Source organism: Anarrhichthys ocellatus, unplaced genomic scaffold, assembly GCF_004355925.1.
Source record: "Anarrhichthys ocellatus isolate YVR2014 unplaced genomic scaffold, GSC_Weel_1.0 scaffold3, whole genome shotgun sequence".
In the NCBI taxonomy this organism is placed as follows: domain Eukaryota; kingdom Metazoa; phylum Chordata; class Actinopteri; order Perciformes; family Anarhichadidae; genus Anarrhichthys; species Anarrhichthys ocellatus.
Window position 1 is genome coordinate 15166220 of NW_022280033.1, and position 21012 is coordinate 15187231.

The 21012-nt window shown below is 45.2% G+C and overlaps 2 protein-coding genes across 3 annotated transcripts in view; one reads left to right on the forward strand and one right to left on the reverse strand.

Annotated features, from left to right (window-relative positions):
- The window catches only part of LOC116397751 (phosphofurin acidic cluster sorting protein 2), a 43632-nt gene extending 25761 nt beyond the window's left edge, over positions 1-17871 (forward strand). The window contains exons 5-25 of one of the 2 annotated variants that reach the window (XM_031873508.1): positions 299-461; positions 1772-1863; positions 2187-2267; positions 2625-2684; positions 3981-4132; positions 4293-4386; positions 7111-7194; positions 7910-8037; positions 8237-8369; positions 8457-8561; positions 8792-8898; positions 9955-10109; positions 10188-10298; positions 11238-11340; positions 11894-11926; positions 13158-13200; positions 13289-13331; positions 13604-13742; positions 13898-14121; positions 14743-14856; positions 15034-17871. In XM_031873508.1, the coding sequence (XP_031729368.1) occupies positions 299-461; positions 1772-1863; positions 2187-2267; positions 2625-2684; positions 3981-4132; positions 4293-4386; positions 7111-7194; positions 7910-8037; positions 8237-8369; positions 8457-8561; positions 8792-8898; positions 9955-10109; positions 10188-10298; positions 11238-11340; positions 11894-11926; positions 13158-13200; positions 13289-13331; positions 13604-13742; positions 13898-14121; positions 14743-14856; positions 15034-15149 (2280 nt within the window). In that variant the 3' untranslated portion in view covers positions 15150-17871. The remainder of the gene's footprint in view (positions 1-298; positions 462-1771; positions 1864-2186; positions 2268-2624; positions 2685-3980; positions 4133-4292; positions 4387-7110; positions 7195-7909; positions 8038-8236; positions 8370-8456; positions 8562-8791; positions 8899-9954; positions 10110-10187; positions 10299-11237; positions 11341-11893; positions 11927-13157; positions 13201-13288; positions 13332-13603; positions 13743-13897; positions 14122-14742; positions 14857-15033) is intronic. The other variant, XM_031873515.1, reaches the window with a different exon arrangement.
- mrpl2 (mitochondrial ribosomal protein L2) lies at positions 17870-20710 on the reverse strand. The gene is made up of 8 exons (XM_031873528.1): positions 20642-20710; positions 20131-20226; positions 19874-20042; positions 19283-19424; positions 19086-19201; positions 18861-18971; positions 18227-18300; positions 17870-18143 (listed from the first exon to the last, which is right to left on the reverse strand). The coding sequence occupies exons 2-8, from the start codon at positions 20203-20205 to the stop codon at positions 17934-17936; spliced, it is 897 nt and encodes a 298-aa protein (XP_031729388.1). The 5' UTR covers positions 20206-20226; positions 20642-20710; the 3' UTR covers positions 17870-17933.
- Between the last annotated feature and the right edge of the window lie 302 nt (positions 20711-21012).

The following is a 21012-nucleotide window of genomic DNA, read 5'->3' on the forward strand; positions in this document are numbered from 1 at the left end:
TGTTCTTCCATCCTGCCTGTCGGTAGAAAAAATGTTATTTGTTCCATCTGCTTCGACATGGCTCGACAGAGTGATTGATAGACACGGGAATTGCACAAGACAATGAAGGCATCTCAGCTAGAGAGGACTTTGTATTTTTTCAAGAAACGATATTATTATTATTATTATTATTATTATTAGGAGCATTGCAGGGGAGGAATGAAATAACAGTGTTTTGGGTACAATTGGTTTAGAACCCGTTTTTGAATGGATTCTCAAAAACAATGTTCAGACTCGATGTTAATCTTCCCGTGTCCAGGTGATGCAACACCCGACAGACGGGGGACAGATTCTGGGTCTCCATAGCAACGTGAAGGATGCGCCAGTGCGTGTGGCGGAGATCAGCGTGCACTCTCTCTCCAGCCAGCCCATCGACCACGAGGACGGGAGCGGTCAGGCCGGCCACAAGACCAAAACCTCAGGTGAGCACAGGCGTCCCCCTAACGTGGGTCTGTCGGACAGGCCTGTACCAACGCTGCCCGGGCCAATCCCGTTTGTGATTTCAGCCGTCACTCTGGAGCCAGCCCTTCCTGTCCAGGCCCCTCTCTTCCCTCCTTCCACATGGCTCCTATTTCCCAACTGAGGACGGAATAAACTCCATTAATCCCAACCCCGACCGATGGCCAAGGATATGTTATTCTCCTCAGCTGAGCTATGGTTGTAATGTTGATTTTGAGAGTTGAAAACGATCGAGAGCCTATTGCCTTACGCTGTTCTAATTCTGAACGGGGAGAAATGTTGGGGCCCCGCTCGGACTCCACCCCTTCATCCCGCCATGCTGATCCCTCGCTGTTCTGGATGTTATTAAGGAGGACATTCAAATATAACGGATGAGCTCATGCACCGAGTATTAATACGAGTGTCACTCTGAGGCGAGGAGAGATGTTTATCTTTTTGCCTTTCTCCTCTGCAGTGGTCCTTAATCACATCCATCCCATCTAAGAGCACAGAACAGGATAGTTTCACAGGCGAAAGGAAGCCTGAAGTGGCTGTTAAGAACAAAAAGATCTTCCATCGCCTGATCAGTCCTCAGCTGTCAAACACGCAGTAAAAACCACATCTTTAGGAATCTTGGCTGACATTTAACAATCGTAAAACTTTCAACCGCTGAAATGTCATGAAAACTTAAACGAAATGTGAGACACGGATCACAAAAAGAGCCCTACATTCTAATCTGTATTCAGCATGCACATTAAGCATTTGATTATGTCCACAGATATGTTTTTCCCCATTACCGTAGCTCATTATTCATGCCAAGTAGTCCAAACTATTCTTTACTGATGAACTGTAAACAATAGGACAGGATATTAAGCAACTTCATCCACAAAAGATGGAAAATTGTCTTCGGGCTCAAACTGATATTTGTGAAAATTAAACTGAAATCATCATTTACAAAATCAGAGAATTAAACAGTTTTGTATGTTTCACTCATTGTGTCTTCCAGTGGCAGAATGAGAACACCATTTATTATTGAGTTGAGGAGGCTTGTTTTCACTCTGAACAAATTGCAAACTAGTCATTCTTTATTCCGAAAGACAGTCTCAGCACTAATAAGGCAGTGACCTTCGACCTTGACCCATTCCTCTCAGCCCACGTTTTTAAAGCATGTGGCCCGGGGGAGACCTAAAAATTTGAAACTTCACTTTGTGTAATGCTGGCTGATATAATGCTACACATGTGTCCCTGTGTTTTGATGTTTTTCTGTGTGTTCCCGTGCTTTGCCTACTTCCAGACCGCTCCCCAGACATGGATAACTATTCTGAGGAGGACGATGACAGCTACTCGTCGGAGCAGGAAGCCAGCGATGACGCAAATCATGGCCAGGTCAGTGCCAGAAAACGCTCAGGTGCAAACAGATCTGCAGCACCCAGCGAGATTAAATACATATAAGAAATCCAATGAACACAATCTTATACAGCCAAGCAAAATGTAAGAGTCGACTTGCCCTATTGAACATGCTGATGCATTTCATACTAGTGATGTTATATAAGAAAGAATAGCAGATTTTTGTCAGAAGCAGTTATGCGTTCACAGTTTTTGGTTTGTATAATACAGATGTTTCTACATTTAGCTTATATGCATGCAGGTAGAAATGCAGGGGCACTGTTGAGGTTTCAGATATCTCATCCAGCCTCTGTGTATTTCAGGACCTTTATGATGAAGACGACGAGGTGAGGAAGCCCAAGAAAGCCCGCAGGAAAATGATCCGAACGACCTCCATGACCAGGGTTAGTTGCCTCCTTTCCCACCACACGGAGTTTCATGCTCGCCAATCATTGACTGTGGGAGTAACTCAAGACCTGCTTTTGCTGTCGTACAAGCTTTTTTTAAGGAAAGCACACACCGTGTTCCATTTGTCTGAGCCATTAGGACGATGCGGATGAGCACGTCAATGAACCCTGTGGGCTCACTGGACTGATCATAATGGTCTTTACATAGAGTGGCTGCGAATGAGTAATCCAGTGGACGGTTACTGGGAGAACCGATGAGCCCGAGCCCAGCTGTCATGTGTATTTAATGACAGTTATTCCCTTTTCTGTTTTATTTTCCCTCCTAATTGCATGTTGTTGTTTTTTCTGTTACAGCAACCTAACTTCAAGCAGAAGTTTGTGGCCTTGCTGAAGAGGTTCAAGGTAACAGATGAGGTGAGTGTGAAAACAATAATTGCTTTTGTTTTGATTGACACCCGAAGAAGATATTCAATGTCAAAGAAAACGGCGTGGGGTACAGCGTCCTCTCTCAGGCCACCCTCCTGGAATCTCAGTCCGTCTGTTTATGAAGCTTTTAGCGAGTCGACTGTGAAACATATCAGTTAATATATTGGCCTCGGGGCCGGGGAAAACAATCTCAGTATTGACTGTCTAAACAGCATATTGCTGCGGCTAAAGTGCCCCTGACTGGAGAGGAATCGTCACCACAGCGGAGGTACAAGCATCATTATGGTGCCCGGCTGCGTTACCTCTGTGTTCCTGGATGTATGATTCATACCGTTCCATTAGCAGGATCCATTAACGACCCTTATTCTCTACCACTTAATCTAGTGATCAATGGCAGTTTGTATGCACGCCTCGTTTAGGTTTGTGTTTCTCATCTCTCAAAGTCCTTTTCGAATAAATGTTTCTGCGGATCCTACATATAATGGCTTGTAATCGGGTCATCAGCAGGAAGTCAACCATTTTATTTGCAACAACCCCCTAGATGTCCATTAGTACATAATCTGTGTTAGGCCATTATGATGTTAATAAATCTCCTTGAACTGTGAAAAATATTGGAGTAATTGAGATTTCCATTGCCTTGTTGCTCATCTTTCTGACCCCAAAAACATAGATGACATTAGAAACAGATTAGGCTCTGATTTAAACTACAGGTTTTCAAACCTTTAGGTTTATCTGTACCTTCTGTAGGCTTTCAAGAGCCTCTAGGCCATCGGAGTTGTGTGTTGCTGGATGCTTCTAGAAGCTCCAGGTGGCCCGCAGATCTTTCATCACCTCCCCTGTCTCTAATCCCTTCCTTGTGGCCGGCCACGGTGCAGGGCCACAGCTCTATAAATACATAGCCGGGAGGAGGAGAGGGGGACAGACTGTGTTTATCTGTTCCCTGCCAGCTTCAGGAGTGGCATTAATCACCTGATTAGTCCACAAGCCTGCCTGTGTGCAGTTCCTATGATATACATCCCCACCATGCAGCTGGCAGATCAAGGCTCGGCACCTTAGCACTCCCTTACCTTTTAATTGGCCTGCTTAGGACCAAGGCAGGGATGTATTTATAGCATAGATTTTTTAATTTTACAGCCTTCAGTGTCATTCTTCAAGCTCCATTAGCCCAGCTGTGAAAGTGATTAGCTAATGGACAGCACCAGCCACTCCCTCCATCCATGGCCGTGATAACAAATCCCTGATCACTGTGTACTGATGTGTTGGAGTGTCTGTCCCGTGCATCAGGTCCTGGACTCTGACCCAGTTGACCAGACCCAGGAAGTGGAGGAGGATCTGGACCTACTCTACGACAGCCTGGAGGTGTACAACCAGAGTGACAGTGGGCCAGAGATGGAGGACAACGAGAGCGTCCTGAGCACGCCCAAGCCCAAACTCAAGTATGTCTGTACTGAACCTCTTTCATCGAAGGCCATCTTCTCCGAAATAGTCTTAGTATTTATAGATGTTACATAATTTCTGATCACACCCTGTATGTTGTTATAATAAAAGCATTTTTTGTTAGTTTTGTCTAATTCCAATCTTTGTTTTTGTTTTCAGGCCGTTTTTTGAAGGGATGTCTCACTCCAGCTCCCAGACAGAAATTGGAAGCATACACAGCCAAAAAAGCCAGCAGAGAGAGCTGTCGTGTCCTGTAAGTTGATCGCACAGCACTCTATTAAAAAAAACCAAAAAAAAAAACCCGTCTGATGCCTTTCAGCCCCATCGCTCACCCACAAAGGTCCGCCTCTCGGTTGCTGGAGAGGCTCTTTTTGTACACAGGGTTACGTAAAGGAATTGCCCCAGGACAGTGTTTAAATGTCTGGCAGTCCTCTGTGCTTGTTGTGGTTCAGGGAGTCCCAAGGACCATGATACGACAGGCAAGATATTCTGAGCATGAGTGCAATGCTGCTCCCACCCCTGCAGAGGACGGGGGGGGGGGGGGGGGCTGTAGCCCGCAGCCCGCACCCTGCACCCTATTCACCCCTACAGCCCTCTAGTATTTACAGTGCATCCGGAAAGTATTCACAGCGCTTCACTTTTTCCACATTTTGTTATGTTACAGCCTTATTCCAAAATGGATTAAATTCATTATTTTCCTCAACATTCTATACACAACAACCCATAATGACAAAGTGAAAACTGTTTTTTGCAAATCTATTAAAAATAAAGAACGAAAACATAACATGCACATAAGTATTCACAGCCTTTGCCATGACACTCAAAATGTAGCTCAGGTGCATCCTGTTTCCACTGATCATCCTTGAGATGTTTCTACAACTTGATTGGAGTCCACTTGTGCTAAATTCAGTTGATTGGACATGATTTAGAAAGGCACACACCTGTCTATATAAGGTACCACAGTTGACAGTGCATATCAGAGCATAAACCAAGCCATGAAGTCCAAGGAATTATCTGTAGACCTCCGAGACAGAATTGTATCGAGGCACAGATCTGGCGAAGGGTACAGAAAAATTTCTGCAGCATTGAAAGTCCCAATGAGCACAGTGGCCTCCATCATCCGGAAATGGAAGAAGTTTGGAACCACCAGGACTCTTCCTAGAGTTGGCCGCCCAGCCAGACTGAGCGATCGGGGGAGAAGGGCCTCAGTCAGGGAGGTGACCAGGAACCCGATGGTCACTCTGACAGAGCTCCAGTGTTGTTCTATGAAGAGAGGAGAACCTTCCAGAAGGACAACCATCTCTGCAGCACTCCACAAATCAGGCCTGTTTGGTAGAGTGGCCAGACGGAAGCCACTCCTCAGTAAAAGCACATGACTGCCCGCCTGGAGTTTGCAAAAAGGCACCTGAAGGACTCTCAGACCATGAGAAACAAAATTCTCTGGTCTGATGAAACAAAGATTGAACACTTTGGCCTGAATGCCAAGCGTCATGTCTGGAGGAAACCAGGCACTGCTCATCACCTGGCCAATACCATCCCTACAGTGAAGCATGGTGGTGGCAGCATCATGCTGTGGGGATGTTTTTCAGCGGGAGGAACTGGGAGACTAGTCAGGATTGAGGGAAAGATGAATGCAGCAACGTACAGAGACATCCTCGATGAAAACATGCTCCAGGGCGCTCTGGACCTCAGACTGGGGCGACGGTTCATCTTCCAACAGGACAACGACCCGAAGCACACAGCCAAGATAACAAAGGAGTGGCTTCGGGACAACTCTGTGAATGTCCTTGAGTGGCCCAGCCAGAGCCCTGACTTGAACCCGATTGAACATCTCTGGAGAGATCTGAAAATGGCTGTGCACCGATGCTCCCCATCCAACCTGATGGAACTTGAGAGGTTCTGCAAAGATGAATGGGAGAAACTGCCCAGAAATATAGGTGTGCCAAGCTTGTGGAATCATACCCAAGAAGACTTGAGGCTGTAATTGCTGCCAAAGGTGCTTCAACAAAGTATTGAGCAAAGGCTGTGAATACTTATGTACATGTTATGTTTTCGTTCTTTATTTTTAATAGATTTGCAAAAATTTGCAAAAAACAGTTTTCACTTTGTCATTGTGGGTTGTTGTGTATAGAATGTTGAGGAAAATAATGAATTTAATCCATTTTGGAATAAGGCTGTAACATAACAAAATGTGGAAAAAGTGAAGCGCTGTGAATACTTTCCGGATGCACTGTATAAGGACTAACACAGAACGACCTCTCCACCACCATCAACACACACACACACACACACACACACACACACACACACACGTATATGCTCGGAGAGAAGATTGGATGGAGCAATCCCTGAACTTCTACTCAGATTTATGGCCCATTGGAAACAACAAGGACAGAGAGAGAGAGAGAGACGTTGAGTGTAATGGTTAGAGAGGGAGTGCTGTTTATAAATATCAGGGAATCCATTTTAGCCTGTAATAAAAAAAGCCGGGCGCATTTCAGACTGCTATAGCCTTCTATTTCGCTCAATAAATGTCTCCATTCGAACTTCATAAACCTGTCTTGCAGGCAAAATGGAAAGTATTTGATCTAATATTGAAATTAACTAGATGTTACGAGCTGCACTTAAACACTTTTTGTCAGGCGAACTTGAGCTCACAAGTGTGTCCGTAATTCTCTGGGGGCTTATGTATTAGCAGGCGCCTGGGTGAAACGTATAGAAGCCTTGAGAGATATTTATACTCCCCAGCTCTGCCACCGTCACCAAGCTCGACGGTGTGGAGCTGCCACTGTGAAATTGGCCAGTTACGCGTCCCAAGAGCGGTCAATCTTGACCCGAGCAGATGGAGTGTAGCACTTCCATAAGGAGCTGTGACAATTTGTCAATTTGTCATTTATACACCAGAGAAGTGACCGCCGTGGTTAAAATGTGTGTGTGTGTGTGTGTTTGTGTGTTTGTTTGTTTGTTTACCCTGCAGAGTGGAGACTTTCTGACCGTGGACAGATGTAAATTGCAAGGGGCCCGGTACCAAGACGACAGCGTCACAGATACAGTCGTTGGGGTATGTGTTTGGAACATCAGCAGTTTTACTTTTTTTTTTTTTTTGGTTTGTTTGTTTTTAACTAAATCTCCCTCGAGCATCTCTTTCTCCGATTTCTTTCCACTTGAGTGCCCTTTCCTCCCATGAGTCTTAGTTGTTTTCCAGGAAAGAGGGAGGGAGTATGCAAGGGCAGGCGAACCAAACAGCACAGTCATCCATTATGGATCAGTGGAGCAGACAAGGCGGCCCCGTGCTGGATAAATCCTGACTGATGAGGATTGAAAGAGGGCTGTTAGTGTTTGTTGTAGTCTTTGTGCCGTCGGGTCAGCCGAACCTTGCTCGGCGGCCATCAGCACCCTCTCTTGTCGCACCGCTCCAGTTCAAAGTGAATACCTAAAAACTGCAGGAACCTTGTCTCCCCTGCCACCTGCTAAGAGACCCCGACTTATATATATATTTTTTTAATAATCTTATCCTTCATGGTGGCCTCGCATCATTATCTCCAACCTCAACAGCACAGCTCAATTATTTACCAGACCAGCACCTATCTCCCTTCCCCCCCGCCTCAACTCTTTTAACTCTTGCTCTTAAAATGCTGGCTGCAGATGCAGAAGCACAGAAAGAATACAGAGTGCCCCAGAACCTGCGTGAGACACTGACTGTGGTGGTGGTAGTAGATGGGACATGACGGCCCCCTTGGCTCATCTTTACCCCCCCCCCTCCTCTTTTGCTTTAGGAGCCAGAGACTGACGACAGGGGGCCACCAGCGGGGGAGGTGAGCAGCTGGGATGTCAACACTGAACGGGTGACCAGCACTGTTGGCAAGCTTTGCAAGACGGAGTCCCAAAACCACATGTCTCCCAGGTACACTGCCGACCGCTACATCTGCAAACATGCACACAAGATAGTGTTGTCTTCATCTATGTACACAAGCTACTTAAGATGTTCATCTTGTTTTTAAATGTAATTTGGATTGTGGGTTACCTTCTGAGCCCAGTTGATTAGCTTCCCTGCTCCGCCTGTCGTGTACTTTGAGCTCCTTGTGCTTTGTCGTCTCCTTCAGCAAAGTGGAGAACAGGCTACAGAGGCGTCCCCGCAGCACCTCCATGAAAGACAGACAGAACTCCAAGGCCCAGAGCGACAGGACCAGCAGCATGGAGAGCGAGTGCTCCCCTGACTCGCGACTCATAGCGCAGGTAGACGTGTTGCAGATGCGTTCTTCACACACATTTTTAGTCCGGCGGAGATGTGCTCAGACTCTCGGCTTCTCATTCGTCTCCAAGGTTCCCAGGAAGTCTGTGTATGACCAGCTGAACCAGATCCTCATCTCTGACGAACGCCTGCCAGAGAGCATCATCCTCATCAACACCGTGGAGTGGCAAGGACAGGTGTGTGTCGTTCATCTCTTCATATATCCGATGAGCTTGGGTCTCACAGGGCTTGCTGCAATTATTTCCCGGCGTTATTGCACAAAGACTGAAATACAAAAGAATACTGTTGTACCACAGTAGCATGTTTTTTTGGGGTTTTTTTCCCCCGCTGTCTCTCCAACCCGATCAACCCTGCTTCTTGCACACCCATTAACCCATCGTGTCCCTCTTGTGTGTTTTCCCTGCAGTATGTGTCCGAGTTGCTCCATGAACAGGGCCAGCCCATTGTGTCCACCTGCTCTGCCGCTGATGTTCAGGCTGCCTTCAACACCATCGTCACTCGCATCCAGAGATTGTGAGTGGCATACGCATGCACACACACGCACACACACACACACACGCATTGGTTGAACGACACAGGGCCCCCACATGGTGTTATCTCGCTGCCTGTTATGGCGGAGTAGTCCAGGCCAAACTGTGTATGTTTATGGTGGCTTGCTGCCAGAGAATTCCAGGACGGTATCGCTCACGCTGCTGAAGCTGCTCTCTGTCTGTGAACCCGTTCTATCTAAATGTGCTCGTTTTGCCACAAAAAGCTAAAGTTCAGCCTTCGTCTCTCTTCCTGGCATCCATCTGTGTCAGTGGCAGACGGAGGCTGTGTCAGTCCGCGGCGCTGCTTCCGTTAAACCCGTTTTTCTCTTTTAGCCCAGCTGAAGCGCAACTTTTCCATCCTTTACACACCTGCTCCTCAGTCAACCTGTTTGCTCCCGCTGCGGCCGTGTCATGTGGAGCCATGTGCGTCTCTGATGTATGACATGCTCGCTCAGTGCTGTCGCTGCTGTAGCGGGCTGCAGGGTTTTTCCTCAAATGTTGTCACTGAGTATATGGACATTTTAAAGCCCACATATATTAAGGTCCCGTTCTGCTATTGGACATTATAATCTTACTTTATGACCCTTTAATGTCTCAAATTGAAGCATTTAGTCCTTAAGAAGGTCCTTGAAGTGACTTAAATATCATAATTAATCGTAAGAGGTCAAGTTTTGAACACTTTTAAGGGTTTAATTCCTTTTTGAGCTTAACTTGGTTGAGTTTACTTTTTCTGTTTAGACTCATTTTAAAGATGAATTTCTGTCTCATTGTAGGATTAGGATCTAAAAGCTGTTGCAATATTCGGTGTAACTTCAGAAAGACTTGCAGATACCTGCAAGTACCTGGTATTACAAATCATAACATGACGCCACCTGGCTCTCAATAAAAGATGGGACCGGTTTTGAACCAGTAAAAACCCTGCTGAGATATAAATCTTCAGGCAGCCAAGAAATCTCTCACCCACATCTGACCCTCATCTTCCAGGATTCAAAACTCTCTCTTCCTCTTAATTACTCATTCCCCCTCTTCTCCCACGCAGCTGTAACTGCAATGCACAGACACCGCCGACGATGAAGGTCGCGGTGGCAGGTGACCAGAGTTACCTCAGCACCATCCTGAGGTTCTTCGTGGAGCAGCTGGCCAACAAGACGCCTGACTGGCTCAGTTACATACGCTTCCTGGTGATCCCCATCGGTAAGTCATCCCGGATTAGTACGAGCACGACGTGGTTTCAGCTTTGTTTTATACTCACATTTTTCTTTTCTACTCCAGGTTCTCACCCCCTGGCAAAGTATGTGGCCTCCTTCGACAGCCGGTTCAACAGCATCTTTATGGACACTGCGTGGAGGGAGCTGTTCTGCAGGACGGAACGGCCCGCCTCAGGTAGGATGCATAGCTCTGGTGTCTGGCTACAAAGCAAGTCTGCGTGTGTAATGTTCGGCAAACTTGAAAGGGAAAGAAATTGGGTCAGAGCATGGGTCTGGGACTGATGGATGAGAAGAAGAGATTTTTTTCCCCAATTGCAAAAGAGGGCTACAGCCAATGGCTCTAGATTATGGCGCTACTCCTCCTCCCTGTAAACTATCCGCTGCTGCTTAAGAAGACCACCGGGCTGTCAGAACTCCAGTTTGTAAGTCTTGGAATTGTTTGCTGGCACACACACACACACACACACATCCATGGTTAAACTTTTGTTCACATCCCTTTTTCCCCTCAATTCTCACTTGTTCTGCCCAGACAAGCCCAACAACCCTCACCCATCCCCACCTAATATTTCACTTCATTTACACCGCGTAGGTGCCAGAGTTACATTCTCACACACCGTGTTGAATCACCTCAAAAGGGGTTTCAAGCTAAAGAAATAAAAGATGTAAGAAGAAAATAATACTGGGTCTTCTTACCTCATTCTTTTATCTTTGACATTAACTGCCTTCACAACACGCAAGGCAGTGTTTAGATGGGAATGGCTGTGAGTGCTTTCTTTCACAAGGAGAGTTAGTTTAGACTGCAGAGAGGCAATAGGCCCAAATAAGTTGACATTAAAAAATCAGCCCGTGTTGGTTAAAGTGTAGCCCGGGCTGCATGTGGCCCAAAGGCCTTCAGTCTGACACACAATTCATCTCATCCTCTCGTCGTACGGAGGACTTCACCCCCCCCCCCCCCGCCCCTCCTACTTCAGAGGAAGGGAAATGATTAATGCGTCGTCTTCCAGCGATCTGCTGTGTGAAAATTAGCATCCGAATCAATTGTCTCGCGGCTTGTTAGCCAGACATGAAACAGAAGAAACGCGTTGTTAACAGTCTGTCTCCCCGCTCCCCGCAGACAACATAGATGTAGCGGGACGAGTCGTTCAGTATCTGGTCGGTGCCAACGTGTCCCACCAGTTCCCCATCTCAGAGGCGATGCTCACCTACAAACAGAAGAGGTAAAGTACCGTTGATCGTTTTAAGTTTTGAGCACACTCATGTGCTGCATATGTTTGTGTATGCATGTATGTTTCTGTGCTCTTTTAAAGCATGATTTTTAACTTTGAGTACTGCTATTGATGTCCAATATGTCTATTGGCTCATTGAAAATGAGTCCTAGAACAAAAATAGCCACGGCTGATCATCAGTTAAACTGCATGAGGAAGATGTTTCAATGCATATGCATGCACATTCATAAATTAAACGCACACAAGTTGCACAGGTCAGTCGTCACCTTGGAGTTTATTCTGACATGCATAAAGGAGTCCAGGAGACGCAGGCTCTGGTCCACTTCAAGTGAAGCTGATGTTATATTTCATAGAGCAGCGCAGGCTTCTGCTTCCAAAGTCCAACGTCAACCCGGCCGTCAGTCTCACAAACACAGACGCACTCTACAGACAGTCCGTAGCATTTTTGTGTGCATCCTATTGGTCAGAAGGTACTGAACACAACACACAGCTTTAACTCTGTTGCATTCCTTCTGCCCCCTTTCCCTTTTGATTTGCATTCAAGGAAAAGAAGTTTGTATTTTGATTTTTACATCAGGTATCTAATTCAACTCTTGGTTTTTGTTTTTGAACCTCCCTATTTTCTCGCCTCCATTTGGCTTGAGTCCCTTGCTGTGTCTTAACATTTCCCTCTTCACACTCGATACTCACTGTAACTTCACTCTGCACTCTGTCCTGACTGGTGTCTTTGGTTTGGTGTGTCTTTTTGATTCTGTCCTCTGTGTTGTTGCTATGAAGATTTGCCTAACAACCTTTGAAAAGGACCCGAAGTATTGACAAATTTGAAACCAGTCATTTTACAGATTTCATAATGACTTGAAAATGAGCTGCCCGGCGTGTATTGGCTCACCCTCAGGAGTGGCTCCATAATCATACACTTTCAATATTAGTGACTGCTGAGACGACTGCGAGGCAAATCAAGTATTTCAATACCAGTCAAAAGAAATGATATCAAAGTGATATTTCCCTCTGATTCTAACCTGCGTGAATACTACTCTGAACTCTGAAACACATGTGTTTCTGCATGTATGTATAAAACAAAGTAATACCTACTTACCTTATATTACATTATGTTACAGCTTGTGATGCCCCATGGGGCTTTGCAAAACCCTTACCTTGCAATATGTAAAACATCACTGAAATATAAAGATATGATAGAGTGCTGGTGCTCGAGGTGGGAAGATTGCTGGGGATTGTAGTCCTTGTACCAGCAGCGCTGCTCGTCCTCCACTATGGTTGCCGCATGTTAGAAGACATTTTGCAGAAAGATAACACTATCTCACCGCTTCCCTGCTGAATCTTTGGGTGTACTTTTGAATTGCTGTGCTCTGCGTGTGTATTCAACTTTATTTGACAATGCCTGCCGTGCTGTTCCCCCCCCCCCTAACTTTGTGTAGGCATGTATTGTTGCACCGGTGGCTCGGCACTAGTAGTGTAAAGAAGCCAGGCGGTGACTACGACTGGGCCCATTTAGTCCCATGTTTTAAAAATGATTCCTAGTACTGGCTGATGAGAAAGACCCCTTCTTGTCTTGGTTGTAAGGAGCGTTCCTTCCCATTCATCTCGTTGTAACATAAACCCAAGATGACCCCATTTCACCCAAGCCAGTCATGTGCCATTTCTGCTGCGATGGGACATGGTGCAGGTCATGCCACAGCCATCTCCCCTCCAGGACCATTGAGTGTTCGTGTGCACCTCTGGAGTGTTGACTTGTTGAAACCCCCCCCCTCTGGTCATAATCACAGCCTCTTTACTGTCTCCCTTTACAGCCCTGATGAGGACTCCTGTCAGAAATTTGTGCCATTTATTGGGGTAGGATTTAATTTGTTTGCCCGACAGTATTGTTGATTCTTTGTGTTTGATCTGGTCTTACATGGAAAACTTCTTTTTATTCTTGCAGGTTGTGAAAGTTGGGATTGTGGAGCAAAGCCTCTCAACTTCAGGTAAGGAAGGGCTTTGTTGTTTTTAAAGGTGTGCTAGTATTTTGTCAGGTTAGCGTGTTCAACATTGCACCGTTGATGAGGAGACAGAAACCTTACGAAACACAAAAGTCTCTCCCTTGATGCTGATTCAGATCTGGAAAATGACCCGGAAACCTCAATATTCTTTCATTTGTTTACTTAATTTATTCGTTTGGGTTGTGGCTATGTTTAGTTTTACTTTGAAGCTTTGTTTATGAGACTATTCCCTTCTCCCCCCCCCCCCGATTTCGCAGTGGACTCAGATGATGCGATGGGGGTCAACACAAGCATCCTCTCCTCCCCAACGCCACCATCGGCTGGTCCGTATGGGAAGGAAATAGGGGGCACCCCCCCGCAGTCACCGTCTGTGTCCACCGCCCTCTCTGGAACTGGGTACGACAATACACACACACACACACGCAAAATTATCAGCAACAATACTACATCCTATTATTTTTTTTATTTCTCACTGTGAGCTGTGCTTTAGTAGGGAAGTAAAACAAGGAAGTTTCTGTGGTGTTCCTGACTTTGCCGGTTGTGCTCTGCAGCTCTCCGTGTTCAGGCAGTGAAGTGATGGGGCTTCAGGTGGACTACTGGACGTGGCAAGGCCCAGAGAAGAAGAAAGAGGGCGAGAAGAGAGACGTGGGACTGAAGAACACCCTGAAGAGCAACTTCCGTTCACTGCAGGTCAGCCGCCTGCCGTGTGGAGGGGAACTCACCCCCCCACCCAGCATGGCCATGACCGTGGTCACCAAGGAGAAGAACAAGAAAGGTACGCTTTGGAAAAAAACATGACTGAAAAGATCTAAAGTAAATCAAAACATATGGAATGATTGTATCTGATAGTCAAAGCACTTTTTCTGACAAATGTAGCACATTTGTCTGGTTCGAAACATGTCCATGCATGAGACAGATGTTTGGGAAAAGTAAAAAAATGACCAGAGAAGGGTTAACAGTACTCTGCAGATTTTGCATTACACCTCTTTATGTTGTCAGACTCACAATGGACAGTTAAAAAAAAAAGAAAGGATCAAAAGCGATGCACACCGAGTATGACGTAAGATTGAGTATGTGGTGCGTTCACTCTGCATTGTATGTGGAGTTTGTGTACGTGGGGAAATGCCTGTATGTATACTACATTAGCAAGAAGAACAGTATGCTTACTCATCAGCCCCACAATGCATTGCGTCTGGGTGCCTTGAGACCGGCCGTCAGTCCTGTGTGTGATTTTGAGCCAGCTGTTAAAATCTGTCATTTTATTAAGTTTCAGCATGTTTTTACTCCCCAGGAACTGAAGAACTGGCAACGCACCCTGATGTGTAAAATTGAAAAGAGAGTGCATAAAGAAATATGTGTAGAAAATGATTTGTTTTATCCCCGTTTTTCTCTCCAGTGATTTTTCTCAGCAAGAAGCCCAAGGAGAAAGAGCTGGACTCTAAGAGCCAAGTGATTGACGGCATCAGCAGGTTGATCTGCACAGCGAAGCATCAGCACACAATGCTGAGAGGTGAGGCGCCCCCCCCCCCCCCCACACACACACACACAGCTGAGGCTACGCTGCCATCTGGTGTCGCTGTGCACCATAACAGCTGCCAGTGCAAAGTCAGACGCGTCTATCCTGAAATGTTTAATGTGTTTTGCACTTCCTCCTGCGTTTACATGTGAACCTTTTCTTCGTCCTCAGTCACGATCGATGGAGTGGAGTGGAACGATGTGAAGTTTTTCCAGCTCGCTGCCCAGTGGCCAACACATGTCAAGCACTTCCCGGTGGGGATCTTCGGTTACACTAAGCCCGTGTGACTGCGGCCACCATCCATCCGACCATCACCAGACTGTCCGCTGCACTTGTCTTGTTTAGGCTACAGAGAAGTAGAAGAAGAGCCCTCCCCCCGGCAGTAATAGTTTTCCTGTGGAAATCTTGCTGACTCGCAACCACGTGTTCAATACACAAATTTCATGTTGTCAAATGGATGTTTTTGATGTCGACGTTGTTGGGTGTTGTTGTTGTTGTTGTTTTTTTTTACACACTACAAAAAGAACAAGTACTATTTTGTAAGATTTGTGCTACCGCCTCGGAGGTCTCTTGGGGGTATTTTGACAATTTGCCACATTTCGATAACGGCAGCTGTGTTTGCACTTTGTTTTTGTTAACATTTTATTATTTCTGTGAAATCCTACATTTATTGTTACTCTATAGACAATGGAGGAGTGTGATGGTGACGTGCAGTGGCGTGTGTGAGGTTGTTTGAGACCGTGTTTGTGTTTATTGTTGAAAGTTGGAATATTGCTGTGAATCTAGATGGAATCCTTCTCTTCTAACTCAGTGCTCAGTTTTCTTACTCGTCCCTTTACTTTCCCAAAAAGGTAAACTTTTATAGAAAGATACGGCAAGTTCTGTTTGTCTCGTTGCTTTTTAGGACGCCGTGTACCTAAAGTGAATGCTAAGAAAATAACCTAACGTAAGGTATTTTTGAAGGTGGCTATGATGAATGTAGCTATGGAGCATTTGTAACATGTAAGAAGTTCAAATCAAATCAGCTTGTTATTGTGAGTGTTTGTATCGGTGTACATTCAGACTGTACAGTAACATCTACTTAGAAGCCAGGTAACGTGACACCACAAAACATATTTCCACTATCAACAGCTGAATGCCAAATTTAGTTGCGACTGTATGAACTGTCTTATTGTTTCAAGGCCCTCCCCCCACACACACACACCCCGTCGTGTTCAGCTCGATGTACTGGTTTACCTGGGCGATACTGGATACTGGATTTCTCCAGATGTGCAGTGACGTGCCAAAGTCAAGTTTTACAGTGTAACCACCAGAGCTCTTGGCTGGGCCAAACTTCATAGTATGTTGACCAGAGAACTAAAACCGTACATTTAATGCGTCTGTGGTCCCTGTGGAGATCAGTATTTAGATTACTGAGATATTAATCTTGGCAAATTTACCAGTTAGTGCTCCACATTTAGCCAGATGTAATCCCATTAAGCATTTACAGGACGTGCACACATCCTAACCAAGCAATTACCGTTTTGTTACAGCTTCACCGTAGCGGGACATTAGAGTTGTGACCTGACCTAAAACACACTGATGGGTCGGTCAGTCAGTGTTGTGTAGGCCTGCTATGGGAAAATTAGTTGGTCTTGAAACATGCTTCGGCAGTAGTGTCGAGCGCAATACAAGTATTGAAAAACTTTTAAAAAATATGGTGTATGGAGTCTTGCCAGGTGTCCGAGTCACTGCCTGTGTGTGTGTGTGTGTGTGTGTGTGTGTGTAGGTGTGCTATGTGTTTGATGGTACTCCCTGAATAGTGTTACGTGAAACTTTTGCAATAGGAAACCTTTGGACAAAAGGCCTTCTGTATGAGGTAGTTGTTGCTTCTTTTTTTTTTTTTTTATAAAAGTGAACACTTACAAGCTTTGATTGGCTGGCTTTTTTTTAGTAATGTATATAAATATATACATATAATTTTGTGAATTGCAACCCCTCCCCCAATCCCTCCCCTCCCACTAAATTTAAAGCACAAATAGCTTCCCTTTATTCCTTGACATAAATGCCAAATATATATATTTCCAGAACTCATAACTATGAAGTCGACTTGTACAAAGCAAACACTTATTAGGTTTGTCATCTCTTACATTTCCCTGACTTTGTAATGCACTTTCATGTGGTTTTATACATATTTTCACTCAAATTGGGACACTTTCTTTTTCTGTTGAGGTGAGCGTGTTGTATTTGAAATGTAAACCACTACCTGTAGTCAAAAGGAGGCCGTTCTTTTGTTTGCTCAATGATCCTTTTTCATAGGGATGTTTATGTTGATGGTGTTCGAGCGTCCTGAGGTTTGCTGTCTGTTACTTTGTTTTTGCCACTTGATGTTGAAAAGCTTGTTCTGCAGCTACCACCATACGTGTCTGCCTGTGACTTTACGGTCATGTTTTCTTGTCTCCTGCTTTTCGAAGTGTTCGCCATCTTCTTTCAGTCGGGGAAACCAACTGGCCCTTACAGATGTGTAAACTCGGGCTGTGAAGCGTTCGCCAGGGCAGAGTTGTTTGAGGGAATTTGTCATGAGAATTAGCCTTTTGAATTCTAAATGGGCATAATGACAAGTGTATTTCAATGTGTTTGACCTCGAGTTTTTTTTTGTTTTTTGCCCTAAATCTAGACGTAGCATGGGGGTGTTTCACAAGACCGGATCAATGAGCGGGCATGCTCACTCTGTCGCCATCATTTAGCACAGCAACCAATGAACTCTGGAACATCAGCGATTCATTAATGGTGACGCTACAATTCCAACATGCCATCTCGTTGCTCCTGTTCCTTGAAATGCCACCCAGTGTCTTTGCACAAACCCTATTTTAAACGACATGACAGTATTTTTAAATTTACCACTACAAAATATGGATTACTCTGCATGTTTTACTATAGATGTAAATATGTTTTGGATTTTTATATTGTTTTGTTTCTTTCCATGCTCTCACAAGCGGTTGTGTTTAATAAAATTTTTAATCTTCTGTACAAACGGCTCATCTTTATTCATGTCAACATTACAAGGGTCAAACAAGAGTCGACACTGTGTGTTACTTGGCTGAGATTGAGGGCAGGTTGACGTAAACCTTCATCGGCGGCAGCGGTTTGATCTTGCGTCCTGCCCAGCCTCCCTTTCTCTGCCACAGGCCGCTTGAGGGGCGGATGCCGAGCCAGCGGTTGCGCCCGGCTTTGCCGATGATCCGTTTATTGTGGTCGATGTTGGACACGCGTCCCACCGTCACCATGCAGGTCTCCAATACCTGCGTTTGTGTCAAGATGACAGTATTCAGAGCAGAGCATGGTTGTAACACAGCAGGTGGAGTGTGAATCCAGATAAACTCACCTGAACCTGCTGCTTCGAAGGAAGCTGAATGATTGCCGTTCCGTTTACTTTACGGAGTAAAATGCCACTTGTGCCTGAAAAGGAACAACACACGACATTTCAGTTTAGGAATTATGAGACCCCTTTTTTCACAGCAGCTATCACCTTCTTCCTGAGGCATTTAACCATCGTATGAAACAATTGATCTCTGTAATTAAACTGTCACAGCAAAAGAACAAATTAGGTGTAGGATATGGCGGCATCTGGTGGTGAGGTTGCAAACTGCAACCAACTGAAATTTCTCTTGCTTGCCAAGCTTGTAGGGGAACGACAGTGGCAGACGCTAGAGCCAGTGTTTGGTTTGTCCTCTCTGGGCTACAGTAGAAACATGGTGGCCGCTTTGTATGTAGATATAAACGTCTCCTAATTTCTTAGGTATTGAAAAAACACCATTCTTATTTTATGGTGATAATACACAAAGGAAAAGATACTAATAAACATTCCATTCCTGCGAATAGATCCCACTACTCGTGGTTCCTTTGTAACTGGACTGAATTTATGATTGGAATCCATCACCGCTTTATGACATTTCTAAGAAGATCCAAACATGCATTTAGGAAACACCAAGTACAAACACAGTCAAATAATAGACTACCTGCAGCACGGATGTACTCTGACCCCTTCCCTGGTTGTATCTCCAGGCTGTTCACCAGTGTCCCCACAGGAAGAGCTCCCAGTGGGTACGCATCACCCTCATTGGCCGAGACTGCAAAGTAAAACAAAAGTAAACAACATCATTTAATGTTAAATGCAGACGATCTTTACTCCCATCATCTCGAGTGAAGGTTGGAAACACGACAAACCAGAGTTGATCTCATACCTGCCATGCGTCCAATAACTCCAGATGTTTTAATGATGTCTCCGGCCTGCATGTTCTCCGTGGCAATAATCCATCTTTTCCGGCTGCCTCCAGCTACCAGGGCGATGTCAGCGGACCTGTGTAGCACAGATTATGACCACCGACTGTGTTCAGAACGCATAATCAAAGAGTCACCGTGTGGCGAACGCTGACCTCACCTGCATGGGTCGTATCGCACTTCTACCACCTTCTCTTCAAAGGGCCGCGCCTCATTGTTGGGTTCGTAGCGCAGTCGCTGAAAGTCGATCCACCTGTATTTTTGTTTATGGCCTCCACCGATGCCGTGTGTCCGTATCCTTCCTGCACGGCAGCACAAAATGCGTCACTAAATGCTGACGGCCCTTTACTCAAGGCTGAACTTCACTTCTGATGGACCACTTCAGTGGATATGAAAATGATTAGGTGATTCTCATACTCATAAAATGATCAAACAGGTGCTCTATTTCATGTTTCAAACCAGGCCTGCAGATTATTCAAAACAATGAATTATCAATCATTCTGCCAATTATGTTCTCAGTTAATGGATTCATCAGTGTACAAAATTTCATAAATGGTAATAACAAAATATATCAAATAGATTGACGCTGAAGGCCAAAAGACTGTTTTAAACTCGGTTTGAGATTTGTATTATTTTAACCTATTAGTGAAAACAGAACAAGGGGCAAATCCAGACATGCGCATTAGATGCCAACCTCGTCGTCCTCCACACTATAATGCATTCTATTCTTCTGCATTGACCAGTGTTTTACCTGAGTGGTCTCTGCCTCCTGTCTTTTTCATCCCCATAGGCCTGGTGGTGTACTTCTCCCTCTGCTTCCAAAATGTCCTGTTCTGCTCCAGACAGGCTGTGGTGAGGAAGCCCCTGCACTGTCCGACCGCCGTGGGCACCTGAGCTCCCAGCCTGGTCTGTGCAATAGCCTGTAAACACAACAATAAGCAACATAGATTGTGTGGCGGTTGTGACGATTCGGAATTTCGGTGTGAACGACCGGCTGTGGATGTTTACCTGCGAGGAGAGCAGAGCAGGCTGGGAGAGAGTCAGGGAGCGCAGGGCTCGAGTGAGACACGACACCGCCATCATAACAACGTTCTCCTGACACAGCTGAGGAGCAGAGAAGAGCGGGTTTGACAGCTGGTGGTGGCTTCAGTCCATCTGTCTTTTCCACTACCAGGCGTGCAACTAAAGCTCCACTATATCCAATACGGTACAAACATTTCTCCTGCTTTTAATTCAGCATCTTACTTAACTCAGCCTAAAGGAATCAAACCATTAGAGGTCAATACAATAACACTTCCTACTAAGTACCAATTGTATCCTATAATGTCATAAGCCTAACTTTGCAGTAACCTTACCAAATGACTAATAAACATGAGCTATCGCTAGCTTAGCTTTAAGTTAGTCTGGCTCAATAAATACACCTACGTTTCATTTTCTGTTATAATAAACCGAGCCGAATTGGCCTCTTATCTCGTGTCCATTTGCAATATAACTCGGTGAAATAGTGACATAAACCAACCTTTTCATTTGACTTATTTCATCAACAAGCTTCTCGTCGGCGTCGCGCACTGATGACGTGGTCACCAACTCTGGGGTGTTACTGTGCAAGTTAAAGTAGACTATTTATAATATGACGTTATCCCCTGTCCCTTGTCAACAGCTTGCAGGGTACGTGTTTACACCTGAGTTAAACCTGTCATAATACACAGAGTACAGTAACATTAGATACATATACCGGCTTCTTCATCCTCTGACAGCTGGTTTCAATTTCGCCGCTAGGTGGCAGGATTGTTGTTTTACATATTCGGTCTGCAGCAAAAAAAATACAATGTAATGTTTGTCTCCCACCTACTTTCTCCTACTTTTCATGAGCCCCATGTATTAAAACAG

Bases quoted from the DNA above. Each gene is read 5' to 3' on its own strand.
- mrpl2 (XM_031873528.1), bottom strand. From the start codon at position 20,205: ATGATGGCGGTGTCGTGTCTCACTCGAGCCCTGCGCTCCCTGACTCTC. The intron at 20,043-20,130 runs GTAAACATCCAC...TTGTGTTTACAG, and splicing joins CTGCTCTGCTCTCCTCGCAG to GCTATTGCACAGACCAGGCT. The intron at 18,144-18,226 runs GTGAGTTTATCT...ACACAAACGCAG, and splicing joins CTTCGAAGCAGCAGGTTCAG to GTATTGGAGACCTGCATGGT.